General features: G+C 40.5%; 2 protein-coding genes across 3 annotated transcripts in view; both read right to left on the bottom strand.

Annotated features, from left to right (window-relative positions):
- Positions 1-16,276, bottom strand: part of LOC139941842 (serine/threonine-protein kinase ULK3-like) — a 181,249-nt gene that overhangs the window by 69,854 nt on the left and 95,119 nt on the right. The window lies entirely within an intron of this gene.
- On the bottom strand, positions 3,611-15,629 carry LOC139941555 (NAD-capped RNA hydrolase NUDT12-like). Of its 2 annotated transcripts, none has more exons than XM_071938109.1 (5): positions 15,431-15,629; positions 9,341-9,577; positions 6,850-7,589; positions 5,819-5,980; positions 3,611-4,740 (listed from the first exon to the last, which is right to left on the bottom strand). In XM_071938109.1, exons 2-5 carry the CDS (start codon positions 9,547-9,549, stop codon positions 4,397-4,399), a joined length of 1,455 nt encoding a protein of 484 aa, XP_071794210.1. In that variant the 5' UTR covers positions 9,550-9,577; positions 15,431-15,629; the 3' UTR covers positions 3,611-4,396. The 2 variants fall into 2 exon arrangements, with proteins under 2 accessions (XP_071794210.1, XP_071794211.1); XM_071938110.1 differs by lacking the exon at positions 15,431-15,629 and adding an exon at positions 10,946-11,215.

The following is a 16,276-nucleotide window of genomic DNA, read 5'->3' as shown; positions in this document are numbered from 1 at the left end:
AGCCAAAGCAGCCCAGTAAAGATTTGACGAGTATTCCAGTACATAAATTTAGCTTTAGATTTGTCACTGTGGTGTTTCAATTTGGCAGTAGCATTACAGCTAATAGGTACACGAGTGGCCTAGTTTTATTACTTAAAGAACACGCACCCAAAAATAGTCGACCATGCTCCAGCATGTCAGTGCATGGGTCGATTTAGTCAATCTCCCTTGGTCTAGTCTAGTCGGTCTTTAGTCAAGTCTAGTCGCACCCGAACTTGCTCAATACTCAAGGACTACACCACGTCCATACATTCGCGCTGCATCCCGAAGTTTAAAGAAAGAGCAAGAAGTGATGACGTTTGTTCATAGGAGTTAAGATGGGAACATCAAGGAACCCTTGGCGTTGGCTGATACTCTCAAGATTTGGTGTTTGTTTCGTCGGTCTTGGCTTGTACAAGACTTGTTATAGTGTATAAGTTTATTTGTACCCGTATTTGTGGATGATTTTGATATCGGTGTCTCGACAGCGGGTCTTCTGACCGGTGCTCCTTTCAACGTTAGTGTAATAGCAGGTTAGAGTATGTGTTTTCCTTCGATATTCCAGAAATCCAGAAATGATGCAGAAATCCCGAATTAGTACGAGGCGCAAAGAAGATTCGGGTGTCCGAGGTACGAAGTGACCTGACACCGTGTAAAGGCACTGGAACCTTTTGTAACTGTCAACTATCAGTATTCTCACTTGGTGTATCCCAACAACATCAAGTAACAAATCTTTGCAAGTTTGGCCTCAATTGGTCATCGAATTTACAAGGGAATAATGAAAGAAAAAACACCATTGTCGCAAAAAAATTTGTGTTTTCATATTCTGCCTGAGGTCCAGTATTATTTTGATTGAGAAAACTACAATTCTCCAGAGGGAGCCATTTCTCACAACGTTTTAAGCTAACAACAACCCTCCATTGCTCGTTACCAAGTATAGAAATAGACCTCTTTTTCCAGGACGATCAACTGGTATTTTTTTTTTTTTTACTTCCCCGGTATACGAAGTAACCAATTTGGTTACTGTATACAGTGTACGAAGTGTCCAGGGTTATACGAAGTGGCAAAAGTACGAAGTCTCCGACATCCGCAAAATCGTGAGGCCCGAACGACGATGTGAAAATATCCAGACGATAGACATCCGCTGTTAAAGTTTTACCCGGCGACGCTGTGATTCGAACTGCCTCTAGCTATACCGGGCAATCTCGGTAGTCTATAGTTGGTAAGACACGTATTGCAAAGGTCGCGGGTAGTGAATCCAATATGAGGGATGCCTGGGGTTTTTTCTCCGAATTCTGGAAAAGTATACAGTGCTAAAACACGTCGGTGTTTATGGGTAAAACTAAAATGAATATTCTTTATCCCGACGCATGAAAATTTGTTCCGTCAGCCGAAGTCCCAGATGGAAGGGAGATCACAGCTTTTGCTTTCATGTACCTGTGGCAAGGTATCGGTTTAGTGTCGGGTTCTTATCTGTGTGGTGAGTATACCTATAAGTTGAATTAAACAATGTACCGAAATGTGTGTTAAAACTCAATTACCGACTCCTGTGAAGACAACTCCAGTGGAATTCGAACCCATGCCCTTGCCATTCTATTCTATACTAGAGCAGATAATTACCACTATACCACCGAGTTTGCTAGGTCGCTTTAATCTGATAGAGGAAGTTCAAATCCTACATTTTTGGGCAGCATCGCAAACAAATTAATTTTAGACCCATGTTAAATTTGTGTCCGGGAGAAAAGTAAATGAAATGGTTTTACCCACCACTATATACTCATCTGTGCGCCTATCTTATGTCATTGTGAAACAACATCCAAATGCAATTTTGTTGTTCCTGGTTCGGATTCAACCCAGCCACCCATGCCATTCCATGTATAAAACAAGCAGTTGGTTATAAGGAGTTCTATTCGGTTGTCAAGGCACAAGACGATATCTATCTTTTTCCAAAATGGCTGATCGAGCGAGTGACGTCATTGCAGTTGTGAGCCACTCCATGCTTGTATTTGATTCACTTATGTTACATTTGCATGGGATCTTTAGAACGTGCCATTTGAGTTGCCAAAATTATGAACGTGTGTGTGTGTGTGTTTTTCCCATTAATAAACGTCATTTTATTTAAATAACCAATGTTTGCACATTTTGATCCACGTTTGTTATACCCCAGTCACACCGACCTCGTTCTCTACTTTCTGAAGAAAAATATGCAGTCTTGTTGCAAGACGAATGTGCGCGGCAAGCTAGGAGCGAGCGGGGATCGCGATAGTTGAGGGGGAGTTTGAATAACAACGTCTTACACCAAGACTACATTTTTTTCAGAACGTAGCGAGAAAGAGTTCTGTGTGAGGGGGTTATTACTTCTGCATGGGGTTTTTGAACGTGCCATTTTAGTTTCAAAAATTATGATCGTGGTGATACACTTTATGATTGTGTTGTCTCGTCTGAAGTGGAGAAGTTTTCAAACAACTGGCAAAAGTTGCAAGTTCGTGGAAAATTATTTCTTTCTCGAAAACTACGTCACACCAGCAGGGTCGTGGCCGTGCGTGCGACGTGGCCGTGCGATAGGCTCGGGCCTTTATCGCACGGACATGACCCTGCAAGGTTTTAAACGGCAGTTTAAGAATGAGTCACAACTCTTATTCCCATTCATAAATGACTTCATGGTTAAAAGACGTAATAAAGTATGAAACACCTTGTGAAACTTATCCGTTTTCCGACGTCCTTGATGAGCTCTGTACGTGTTTAGCATTTTTATGACCGAGACAATTATTGGATATGCATTCGTACACGTAGTATACATCTTAACGTATCCGAAACAACCAGTTATAAACAGCTCCAGCTGGTCATTATCAACCGTTTAAACACCCAAAAGGTGACGCGCTCTCCACCAATAGGAATAGTGAGTAGTGTCTGAGGTATTTATGAATGTGTAGTAAATCAACAGTTCATGTATAGCTTGCTAACATTTAACATTACAAAAAATCAAACTCGGTGTGTATCAAAAAGCAAACAAGCTCAACGGTTTGTATTAAAGACTGATGGGAAAATAGGCACTTCTGTCTAGAGCGGACTTCTATGCACTCTTATAACAGTAATTTGGCAAATAGTTGCGGGTATAAACACTGTGTAAATCTCTTTTGAGAGAGTATTGGCTCTGAAAAGAGCCAATTTGGTCTGGACATTTCGAACAGTATACTCTGCTCGTTCAGGAGAATGAATGGGAGAAAGTGATGTGCAATCTGAATACAACAACAGCATAAAGGATAGTTTTTATTTCTTGTGGTGAAGACTACAGATTAATGCACGTCTTTCGGTCGACCATTCCACACCATGTAACGACAGAGGGCGCGTTTTTCTTCTTGAATTCATTTCGGTTCCTGGAAATCAAACCAAGAATAGACTTTCGCAAAGCTAGCGAGCGATACGGCACGAAAGTCTTGGAACCAAGACTAGCTAGTTTGTGGTTATCGACTCTCTGTAACAAATATAATAACTTTATGAAATACTCGATACTACTGTTAGAAAGTTAGTTTTTGGGTACAAGAGAAAGGATGAAAATTCTGTTTAAAAATTAAGTTTTATATCCATTTATTTTTCCTGCAAATTGTGTTCCCCGCATTTAAACAATTTCGGGAATCGTTATAATGCCCATCTGTAATCAATAAAAACATATAATAATTCAATTAAATATAACTATCAATGTACAGTTAAAATTTTAAATAAATGATTTGGGGGATACTAACAATCAAAAATTAAAATTAAAATAATTCTATAAATAATTTACAAGATGTCTCATGAGAATTAATAGCTCTCTTTGCACAAATCACTTCACCTCTTGTTATTAACATAATTGAGATTGATTGTATTTTTGTCAGTGAAAAGACTTTGCCTCACATGGTATTTATAAATATGTTGTGTTCATAGACCTTTTCGAAATTCCCATTTGGTTAGAGCCAACTGTTACATGAGGTGCATGCTGGTCTAGCCAGCGATCAAACTTAATCACTATCTAGACCAGCATGCACCTCATTCAATGTCTAATGTGTGCATACTGAATATTTGCAATAAGGTCTATGAAAGTTTTACATTTTCACAGCAAAATCCTAAGGAGGTTAGGCTGCCATATATCCCTTATATTATGATGTCATATCAGTGGGGTGCCCTCACCTAGATGTAAAAAGCAGCTGAACGTTGGCCAAACCAGTGCGGCACACGTGCCAGTCAGTTTGTTTCAATTGTTTCGCCATCAATGCATAAGGTATATTGTGCCAGTTTTCAAAAACAAAAAGAAAATTTTTTTTAAAGAAAAACAAACTTGTCAACAGTCTTAAAAATAAAAAAACCCACATGTGACTCATTGACTTTATCACCATGATGCCTAAAGGTTTGCTGTCATGCCGACCCACGCCTTGACCAGTTGATGCGCAATGGCCTGTTTAAATGGAAGCAGTAATTTCGGATCCTCACCGATTCCCGATCTAGTATCACCGGTACCCCGCCCCGCCTGGAGAGCAGCTACAATATCCCTCCTCGCAAACCATCTCGCATCCTCTAGTTCCTGGGTATCCACAGTGATCTCCGTGGAAACGGCATACCCAAAGCAACCAATCATGAGCGTCGAAGGCATGGGCCAAGGTTGGGAGGAGTGATAAGTCACATGACCGACTTTGACCCCACTTTCTTCGTGAACCTCTCTGCGCACAGCGTCCTCAATGGTTTCTCCTGTATTAAATAAGAAAGGACGGTGATCAGCTGCTGAACTGAAGTCAAAACATAACAGCACCAGGTATAGAATAGAAAGTTCCCAGTAGGTCCCATCTCTACCGCAAATGCACCATTTTTATGACCGCGTGAGTGTGCTCTCAAACATCATTTGGATCACTTCCAGGGTATAAATTCATTCAAACCCAAAACAGTTACTAAAGACTGGAAAACATTAACACCAAAGACATCATATCCATCAAGGCTAATAAGACTTCTAAAGGAGCCGTTATAATCCCACTTTAAAGCAACTCAAAACTATAGCGCAACAAATGTGACAGAATGACAATTAAACCTGTGCAGGACGAATCGCGTATACCCCAGAAGTGATACAAAAAAGTTATTGAGAGTTCTAGTTCTTCTAAGAAGCCAAGTGGTTTCAATTTCCCTGACCAAGACCAATCATAGAAGGAATTTGATAGAACTCCTGCGTGAGATAAACGTTACAGATGTTGTCTGTTAGCACCCTGTTATTTGTTACTAATTAAAACACAATTAACTAAAAAATACTTGATTAAACAAAGGAAAAAGGCTAAATTATTCCTAGACATTAGATGGGTGTGTAAAGAGGTTATTTTGTGTAAAAAAATTTGAAAAAAGGAACACTAAAACAGGCCTGTATGCTTTGTTTTTGAAACGGCAAGGGGCACTGGGGTACTTTCTTCTTAGTAAAGGGCACCCTTTGAAGAATTAAAAAATTATACCGGAACAAAAGGGGCAAAGAGGCAATCGCCTCCGTTGCCTCCATGAAGTATTACGCCCGAGTATAAACAAAAACAAATCATTTTATAGCAAAGACAGCAGCAAATTGTTAAAGAATGAAAATCATAGCCAGTCAAAGTTACTAATTTGTATGAAAAATGCTCATCATATATCAAATAATAAACCACAAGGGAAACTGACTGGGTACATTTTTAAATGATTTTGGTTGAACAAAGAAAAAGTTGACTAGAGCGGGATTTGAACCAACGACCTCCGGTTTAACATGCTCTTCATAGATACATAACAAAGATTTGTGGGAAGTAAGCATTCTACTGACCTGGTTCCATGAATCCAGCCAAACAGGAGTACATATTCCTTGGGAATTGTTTCTTGCGTCCAAGCAGTAACTGGTTCCCGTCAGGGTGGATGACGGCCATGATTGTCACAGGATCTACCCTCGGGTAACATGTATTATGCACTCCCTTCAAACTGCGACACTCTGTGATCAATCGACGGAATAAATAACTCAGTTACTTATTAGCACTTGCTCAGATTTAAAACGTCTTTTGATTTGTGAATGTGTTACTCCTTTATGGAAGAAGTTGCATATTGGGGCATTCGGAATAAAGGGGTGTCGCAACAAAGGGTTGTCAGAACATAGGGTGTTGGAACACAGGAGTCCTTGGGTGTTTGAAACATATAGGGGTATATCGGAACAGAGGAGGAGTGTCAAAACATAGGGTTGTCTGAACATAGGGGTGTCAAAACATAGGGGTGTCAGAACACAGGGACTTGGAACACAGGGGTCCTAGGATGTTGGAACGAGCTGGTTGGAACATAATGGTACTGGAATATAGGGGTGACTCAGAATCAGAACACAGGGTCTTGGTGTCAGAACACTGGGTCTTGGAACACAGGGGGTCCTAGGATGTTGGACCCAGCTGGTTGGAACATAGGGGTGCTGAAATATAGGGGTGTCAGAACACAGGGTCTTGGTGTCAGAACACTGGGTCTTGGCGTCAGAACACTGGGTCTTGGAACACAGGGGTCCTAGGATGTTGGAACCAGCTGGTTGGAACATAGGGGTGCTGGAATATAGGGGTGTCAGAACACAGGGTCTTGGTGTCAGAACACTGGGTCTTGGAACACAGGGGTGTTGGAACATATAGGGGTGTCTGAACAGAGGAGTGCCAAATCATAGGGTTGTCTGAACATAAGGGTGTCTGAACATTGAGGTGTCGAAACATAGGGCTGTCGAAACATAGGGCTGTCAAAACATCAGGTTGTTGGAACAAAGAATATTTTGTGAGCTTTGATAAATGCGAAATAAGCGTGAACTTTAGAAAGGTCCACAACTTTGACCCTTACCTTTGTTTTCACACACATGCTTGTATCCAGCCTCCTCAATCCTCATTGAACTTCCACAGGTCGGGCAAAATTTGTATCGGTCATGCCATGAAAACAGCGCCCTCGCTTGACCAATTACACCTGCCTCATTATCGGCCAATGACATCAGCGCCAAATAATTTTTAGGGGAGAGCAGCTCCGCGCTTGGGGCGATTCCTTTTATGGTATCTTCGGGGATGTCTGCAACGTCCAGAGCAAACCAGGCGGGGTCGTCTGAATTAGAGGTAGTAGTGGCTGGAGAGGTAGTAGTAGCTGAAGAGGTAGTAGTAGCTGAAGAGGTACTGTCTGAGGGTGATGGTTCGGATTCTAAAACAGGGATCTTTCCAACTCCTAAGAAGATCAGAGTTGGCTGATCGCCTTCCGGCTTCTCCAAGAGAAATTGTAGCTGGTTATATTGGAAGCGGCACACTCTACAACTGCTGCTGTCCGACCAAGTGACATAGGGACTACTTTGGCTGAACAGGACAAACGTTGACGCTTGGTCCATCCGTTTTTGTTTCAGCCACTCCTTGTCCGTTCTCTTGTGACTGAACCGATCCAGGACGCTGAGGCCGAAGAAATTGATGATATTGTTGTTGTCGGCGCTACTACTTCCTTGTTGAGCGTGTTGGTTGATGAGATGCGAGACGGCTGGATGGTGCCAGAAATCGGCGATAGCGAGAGCAGTCTGACCGGCTGGGTTCATCAGAGTGTAGTCGCATCTGTGGGTATAGAGAATCGACAAACATCTTAATGATGCTCTGGATAATTTCTTGGATAAATATATTTAGTTTTTTACTTATCGGGTTTCAAGTTTCAAGTGAATTTTTTTAAGAAAGAAAATCACAGAAAAGTTGTTACATGTTTCAAGTGAATTTTTTTAAGAAAGAAAATCACAGAAAAGTTGTTACATGCAAATGAAATTATAGAGATCAGAGGTGAGAATAAAGTAAATGTGATACTAACAGAGGAATCCATTAAAAAATCATAACAACTAGTTCTTATTTATCGCATTATAGGCCTACAAAACTGTACGGGGGAGCATTATAATAGGTGCCCTTGGGGTGGATTTCACAAAGAGTTAGGACTAGTCTTATCTCGAGTTAGGACCAGTTACTCGTCCTAACTTAGGACTGTCCATGCAATTTGTATATCTCCTAGGACTAGTCCTAAGTTAGGACTGGTCCTAACTCTTTGTGAAATCGACCCCTGGTCATTGGGCCAGTAAACCTTCCTTTAACCTTTCTCATACATAATGCCAACCTCTACCCTCGCAGGTATTCATTTATACCCCTGGGTGAAGAAAAGCAATTATAGTAAAGCATCTTGCTACAGGACACAGAAGTGTCGTGACCACGATTCGAACCCACACTCTGATGACTTAACCCTGGAAAGCGCCCCCTATAGTTTGCGCATGTGGACTCGGTGCTGAGTGATTGCAGTCTCTACATTTATGGGGTTTTTCGCATATAATTATTGATTTAAGAATTATGAAAAATTAATTTTGTTATGCTTTTTCTATTTTCTATGGACGCTATAAGAATCCTGAGGAGATGTCGGTGGTATTTACAGAACTTGATTTCATGGCTCTAAACCACTCGGGAACAAACACCCAAGCTTAGCTTGGAGACAATGGTCCCCCAAAAAAGGGTGGGAGGACACAATAACACGACTCAATGCACTGTTGCTACAAAAACTAAAACAATACAGATATGAACAAACAAAATGGAAATAGACATGTGCCTTAGGGGGTTATACATCGGCCGGCAAAATGGATTTAAAATGTACAATTGCATACAAATGGAGATTCAGGGATTTATAAGCTTTTAGATACAAATACAACGTGAACCCAGTGCAGTAAAGAGGGGCACATGAGCTGCAGCTTCAAGCCTCAACACCAAAGTAAACCAAAGTAAGTAAACAATACAAGTAATTTCTGAGGATTTAAGTTGACAAGCAAATGAGTTCCAACATAAAGGATAGAATGCATTGGTTATCCAATTGTTAAATGCCTCATTGAACACGTCATTTTATACAACATTTCAGAGCCAAAATCTAAGAAGCATGATCAATGATTCTCCATGTATGCACACAAAGATTAGCAGTATTTGGGGAAATACTTTGAACATAGAGTAAGGACAGCTCTGTCCTTACTCTATGCTTTGAACCACAATGGACCGATCCGGCCTGTCAAATAAGCTGTGCGCGTTCACCCATTTGACCAATCACAGCAATGATTGTGGTCAGACAAACTCGGTCATTTGGCGCGTATATTTGGCACGTGCGGCAGAATCGTGCAGAATGTCATTGGGAGTGCTCGTACACGGGTCTTGTTCACGTGCGCGGTGGGCGCAGCTTAGTGGAAAGCCGTAACGGTCCATAGTCCCCAACAGGAATTAACACAAACAAATGCAAGTTTTTGTTCTTTCCTCCTTTTAATTAATTTGCACAACAGGCTTACTATCTAACTCACCCTTTGTCCAGAAGAAGTTTGATAACTTTATCATGGCCATTCCTGGCTGCTAACATCAGCGCAGTCCAGCCGTGATCGTCAACCCCGTTAACATCAGCAATTCCATTGATCAATCTGGACACAGTCTGAAGGTCACCATCGCTGGCACTTGAGTGGAGAACCTTTAGTATCTGTGTCTTGACTGGTTTTGTGCTCGGGTCTTCTGTCATGTTGAACTTAGTTTAACTCTCCATGCATCTGAATAAAAAAAACAAGGTATCAAAGTAGCGTTCACATATTTTTATTTTCAAAATAGTCAATTATTATAGGTGTAGTTCTAATCTAATTACTGGACCATTAAACGAGTTGGAGATTGTCGATGTATTTAGATTCAGATTGATGTACATTTTTCAATTTACAATCAGAAAGTGTACTGGTTGTGATAATTTAAAGGGAAGATACACGTTTGGTAATTTCTCAAAACAAATATTAACTTAAAAACCGACTTGGGAACGAGCATTGGAGAGCTATTGATGGTATAAAACATTAAGAGAATCGGCTCCCTCTGAAGTAGCATAGATTTTGAGAAAGAGGTAATTTCTCATTAAAAAAGGACTTCTAGCCAGGAAGTCTTTTATTCCTATCTGAAGGCACACACATTTGTCCAACAAGGGTATTTTTCTCACATTATTTTCTCGCAACTTCGATGACCAGTTTAGCTCAAACTTTCACAGGCTAGTTATTTTTTGCTTGTTGGGATACACCAAGTGAGAAGACTGGTCTTTGACAATTACCAATAGTGTACCTTTAAAGCCATTATACACTTTTCGGCACAGAATTTTTTTTTTTTTAAATCACAGATTTACAAATAACTTACAGGGTTTACAGAAGGTAATGGTGAAAGACTTTTCTTGAAATATTATTCCATGAAATGCTTTACTTTTCGAGAAAACATTAAAACAATTATCAATTCTCGTTGTCGAGATCTACCGATTTATTTTAAACACATGTCATGACACATCGAAACGTGCGGAAACAAGGGTGGGTTTCCCCGTTATTTTCTCCCGACTCCGATGACCGATTGAGCCTTAATTTTCACAGGTTATTTTATATATAAGTTGTGATACACAAAGTGTGGGCCTTGGTCAATGATAACCTATCGTAGCGTCATCAGTATCGACCCTCATATGTTTTCGGTCCCCAACTTTGATTCCCGTTTACCGCGAAATTGTGCAAGCTGCACCGGTGACAGAAGCTATGCAGTTTACTCACGGACTGTATTTTCATCAGGCTTAATCATGCTGAGAATAAAGTTTCCTGTCGTTGGTTAATGGTTATGCTCAAACATTTATAAAATGATTGATTTTTGGTACTATTCACTAATGCATTAAATGACAGTCTGTGACTGTCACTGAAGCAGGGCTCGAATTTCACGCTGGACCGCAGGCCCGAGGCCAGTGATTTTAGCTTCGGTCCAGTAAACTTTATGCCGAACAAGTCCGGCGGTCTTGTGTGTTTTTTTATACATACTAATATAGTTACTATTACAAATAATTATATGAAATATATTATCTTTCATTAAAAAATGTATTTCAATCTCACTTAAAATAAAAGTTTTTGTTTTACTTGTCGTCAAATCAGTGTTCTGAGCACGCCTGCGGAACGTCAATCCGTCCTTTTTTCACGTGCATCAGGCTGCATACAAGTTTTCCATTCAGTTTACTCATGCCCACACCTTGTACATCTAGTCTCAAACCATTTATGTTTATGCACCCGGGGAGTGAGCGAGCGGGGACGAGGGAGTGATGTGTTGGTACCCGGCGCGGCGGCACACCTTAGTACAGCGATGTTTGTTTACCACTGACCATGTGTAAAGTCTGATACCTTACAAAGGAGTGTTGACTTTGTATTAAGAAGGTCTGGTTGCAATACCACACATCCCTGTGTTGCATGGATTAAAAGTAAGGTCTTGTTGCCAAACGTCTTGCTAAGTATGGCTACCAACAGTGATGAGCTTCTGACTACTGCTGTCAAATTTTTATACAAACTAGCGGGATGCCGCGCTTCGCGCGGCACCCCGCTAGGATATAAAAATCCTTTACACAAATATTTCGAAATGTGGGTGAGGGTGTTATACGCCTCTCTCAATATTTATGCATGGCGTCATAATTCTAACCCAAAATGAAGCTATTTCGCACGTCCACCACTACTTGCAGTGGCTGTACCCACCTCGTTTTGGGTTAGACAACGTACCTTATGCATCTAGAAACTATAAGGCTCCCCCGTAATCCTTATAGGGGTCTAATATGTTGGGCCTCCCTAACGTTACACGTTTTTCAAATCAGCGTTGATAGGTGAAACTGACCGTTAGCCAGCAATAACTAAAGTTTCTTTTGAACTACACTACCAAAACTTTCTCCACACACTCAATATACATTCATAATGCTTGCATTTCCTTTTTAAAAAACATCGTCAAAAATGACATTTTTACGTCCCACGATACATAGCGTTGCTACAGCACTATAAGTAAAGCGAGTTTTTGGAACATGCTGTGTGCCACAAATCTAATTTATCTACTGTTTTTTTTCGGGGGGGGGCGGGGGTGGTAAGAGCGTAGGCCTATTTTTAGTTTATTCTCATCTGAATTGGTCTTGTAAACTTTCTGGTCAATAGGCTGCATGTATAACGGGAGCACTTAACGTGAACGTCAAAAAAGTGTTTTGCAGGCAGAGATGCCAAGTCCAGAGGCTAGCTATGTGTGAGATTTTTCAAAGCTCAATCCCCATCCCCCCGGAAAAAAAATTGCCAGTTTAAGAAGGCCTTTTTAAATCGCCGCCCAACCTTTTTTTTATTTTTTTTTTTGTTTATAAATAAATAAAACAATGTGAAATTTAATTGTGGACAAAAAGTGTTTCAAAATGCATCAAAAGCCTCCTCAGAATAATTAAAACTCACTTGAGGTACACAGGAGATGTTGATGGTTAATGTGTGGAGGTTCGATTGTGTCAGATTATTTCCTTCCAAACTTGAAAAAAATTGACTAAAAATGATGTCCAAAATCAATCGCTCACTTCTTCTGCCTGTTGTGTCTTCGCTAGTGGAGCGCATTTCAACGAATTTGCTAAAAGAATCGGAACAAACTTGTGCGCAATAAGCGTTTTGCGCTGTGCCGAATTTGAGCTGAACCTACTGGATGAGCAAAAGCGTGCGCAATCTGCAAATTTGCGCTCTGTTTGTACAAATTTTGTACAAAAAAAGTCGTTAATTTTTTTTCCCGATCTCGCCCCAATAATGGTTGATGTGCGTGTGAGCGTGAGACAGAGCCCAAATGCGTGAGTCTCACGCCTAACGCCAGGTCTGGTTTTGTTTTATTGTCACTTTGGGCTTATTGCATCTCGCGAAATTTGAACGACAAACGACACAATTTCTGACCGCGTTCATGTTCACGCTGCTCTAGGAACAAACCTCCATACATCCCATATCTCTGGAACCCTATATCGTACAAACTAAATAAAAATGATAAACTCGTCCCCACTCCTTAATTTTCTCTAACTTATTTAACTTTCAGAAAGCATGTCAAGTCATGTTTAGGGTTTGTTACGTCCAGTTTGGGTCAATAGACAAACTCCTAAAAATGTACCCCATTCAGTCGCACGAGGTCTCTTTTGTTAATATTATCTCCATCAGTAACCAACCCGACGGGCCGATGGCTAAATTAATCTTCATAATGGATTTGGCAAAATGTACATTCTGAGACCTGACCGACACACTGCTCTAACCAATTTTGTGAATGGACTTATTCAAAAGGAAACTTAATGTCGTTTTGCTTAACAACTTTGACCAAATGCAAAGCAAAGTTCTTTTTTTACAGCTTCAAAAAAGCCTTTGACGTGTGTGTATAAGTTTCACCATAGAGTAAGGAATGGTTTCACAATTCTACCGCCATGGTTAAACTCTGAAACTGCAACATTATACCTCCATGAACAGACCGTATTCTGAAACGGAATTCATGTACCCATTTGAGTTTACTGGCAAAAGGTCCAAGGTCGCCACCCACTGTCAACCTTAAGTGGTCCCACGGCGACCTTCTTCACCAAGCAACAGGTGGCCTGTCTCAAACCAGACAACACACCACTCACAATACACTGACCAGAATGGCTCTTTGTGTAAGGCCCCCACCCCCAAAATGTTACTAATTGTAAAGTTCCCTTAGACACCTTCCAACCTATAGCCGGCCCTACCCAATGTTTCCAAATTATTAAGCTTCCGTTTGATCCCATCCTTGTTCATCATGATAATTCTCATGCCGTTTGGAAGTGAATGCTTTTCTATAAATATTCTCCATTTAATCTTTTCAACAAATGAGTCACCCGCAGAAGGATTTCTAGGAAGTCTGATAACAACATCGACCAGTGGTTGACACATGGTCACCTGCGAAACATCAATCTACGGTACTTAATCCATTCAATGCAAATTCGGTCAAATTCGTGAGATTGGTTTCGGATTTGTCCTGGCACCCAGCCTCTTCGACCCTTTCGACCCTGCACGGCAATGAATGAACCAATCCGGAGAACCATGCTTAGTACAACACGAAAGTAACCTGACCAAAAAGGGCGGATCGAATGGCGGGTGGGCGTTCAAGGGGCAATGAATGAACCAATCCGGAGCACCATCTGCGAAACACTGTCCAATGAGTCGCCTTTCAGAAAGATTTCTAGGAAGTCTGGTAACAACATCGACCAGTGGTTGACGCACGGTCGCCGCCCAAACTTCCTCCAATCACATGACTTGTAAGTGCCAGTTTGGATCCGGGTTTTGCAGACTTGCAACCCGACGTCTGAAACCACACAAACGTATTGAATTCCACACAAACAACCGTGTTGGATTCCACAAGGATGCCATACCACTGGACCTTCTAATTTTCAATCCAAGATGGCGCAGGTTACGCTTTTAATAGTATAGATTTTTGGTCAATCTTTTTATGACGATCTTTTTATGAATGCTGCACGTTGCAGTGTTTTGTTGGTGATTTGCCTGTCAAATCGGAATTTCTTTTTTGGAGGCGGCAAGAATGACGTGAAGTAGGTATATGGAACTTTATTGATTGGGTTTCACAGCCAAAAAAAAGCCTCCTAAGGGATGAAAAAGGCCTGCTGTTCTATCGTGTTAACTTTTTTTTTTTCCTAATAAAATTTTGGTCTTGTAAAAAATCTTCCAGTCCAGTAAAAATTCTGAGCAACAAGCCCTGCGGTCTTGTGGATTTTTTCCCCAAATTCGAGCCCTGCATTATTATGCCAACATTCAAATGAGTCAAAGAAACATCATCCAACCTCGAAAGTTCAAAACAAAATTACTATCTGCAAAATTGAGTTTCATTCTGCTTTAGTCACTAGATGGATCACGTGAGGTGGTTACTATTTGGGATTCTTTGGTGTGCAAATGTGGGGAAAATATTAAAATATTTTAAGTGAAAATGACAACAATTTTTTTAATTTATTTACTGCATAACTGTTATAAATTCCGATAAGCGTAATAAATATTAAGTCTACATTAAAGAGAAAATATCATAGATTGGTTTCTTATCTCCTGAAACCAAACATTACTGGTCTGAAATGGGGGAAAACGGATTGTTATGAAGTGTGAGTGCATCAAGGGGGGTGGGGTGTTTTACTTTCATGCCTTATGATATCTCTGGATTCTAATATAGTAGCCATAATGCCTTAGGACAAAAATGTAATTAAATTTGTTAAGTACTAATTGAACAATATTTTTGATTTATTTTGCACGCCATACTAGCTTCTGAATATTCAATAAAATACCAACCAATGAAAGGTGTGAAAACATATGACGTTGCTCCAATGTCGTGCATGCATAAGCACTGTTAATGGCGGACTATCTCTCGCAACGTAAAACCAAAACTTTAAAAATGTCAACACACCATGAAGTGAAAGTGTTATTGTTAAAAAATTGGATAGATGAATTGACAAAAAAATATTTAGTTTTTGATTATGAACAATTTTCCTGTTATCCTACTGAAAACACATGACACCAGGATACTTCTGAAATATAGTTATAGTTTCTAGAAGTTTATGTAACCATCATGTCACTCACATAAGAAACTTAATTCGGGTTGATACGGCGCTGTATATCCTATCTTTGGTTGAGGCTCAGCAAATAAACTTTCTCAGAAGTATAACAGAGCCATGGAAGATCATGCTCTTTTCTCTAGCTTTCTGGTGGGCCGGCTGTCCAGGGTATGTACGACAAGGTCAATCAACACGACACATGTTTTTTATACAACCAGCTGTTCAACTTCTTCACAACAGAGGGCGCAAGACAAGTGAGCCCGCTCGCGATTTTTTTTCCTCAACCTTTCGGGCAGTGCTAGTGAACGTGGAGTTTAGCCATGCCCACTCACTAATGTACATAATCGGCATTTTTGGATGAGGCCTGGGGCCAATTTCATAGAGCTGCTTAAGCAAAGCACGAAAATAGCTCGCTTATTTTACACATGTTACTGGCCAAAATTTCACGCCATATACATTGCTAGTATTTAGCTGTTGTTTACTTAGCATAACAATTGAGTGGAGTCTTGGCCGGTAATCTGATTTTACCAAGCAATGTTTGTGCTTAAGCAAATTTTTGCTTAAGCAGCTCTATGAAATTGGGCCCTGGTGAGAATCTGATCTAGTTTGATCGCTAGTTTATAGCTAGACCAGCATTCACCTCATGCAACAGTTAGTGCTTGTGCAATGTGCGTTTGTGCAAAAAGGTCTATTATTATTATAATTCAACATTGGTTTGCAAACTGTGGAGCAAAAATCAGTGTTTTACTAAAACATGTGACCACCTAAAAACGCAGTGATTTTTATGGAAAACCATCCCCGGACCGTTTTAAATCAAGAATGTGAAGTTTCCTCACCTATCCAAGACTTTATAAAACAAAATCGACAATTG

This window comes from Asterias amurensis, chromosome 9 (genome assembly GCF_032118995.1).
Source record: "Asterias amurensis chromosome 9, ASM3211899v1".
In the NCBI taxonomy this organism is placed as follows: Eukaryota; Metazoa; Echinodermata; class Asteroidea; order Forcipulatida; family Asteriidae; genus Asterias; species Asterias amurensis.
This window is presented reverse-complemented; position numbering and strand designations above follow the sequence as displayed.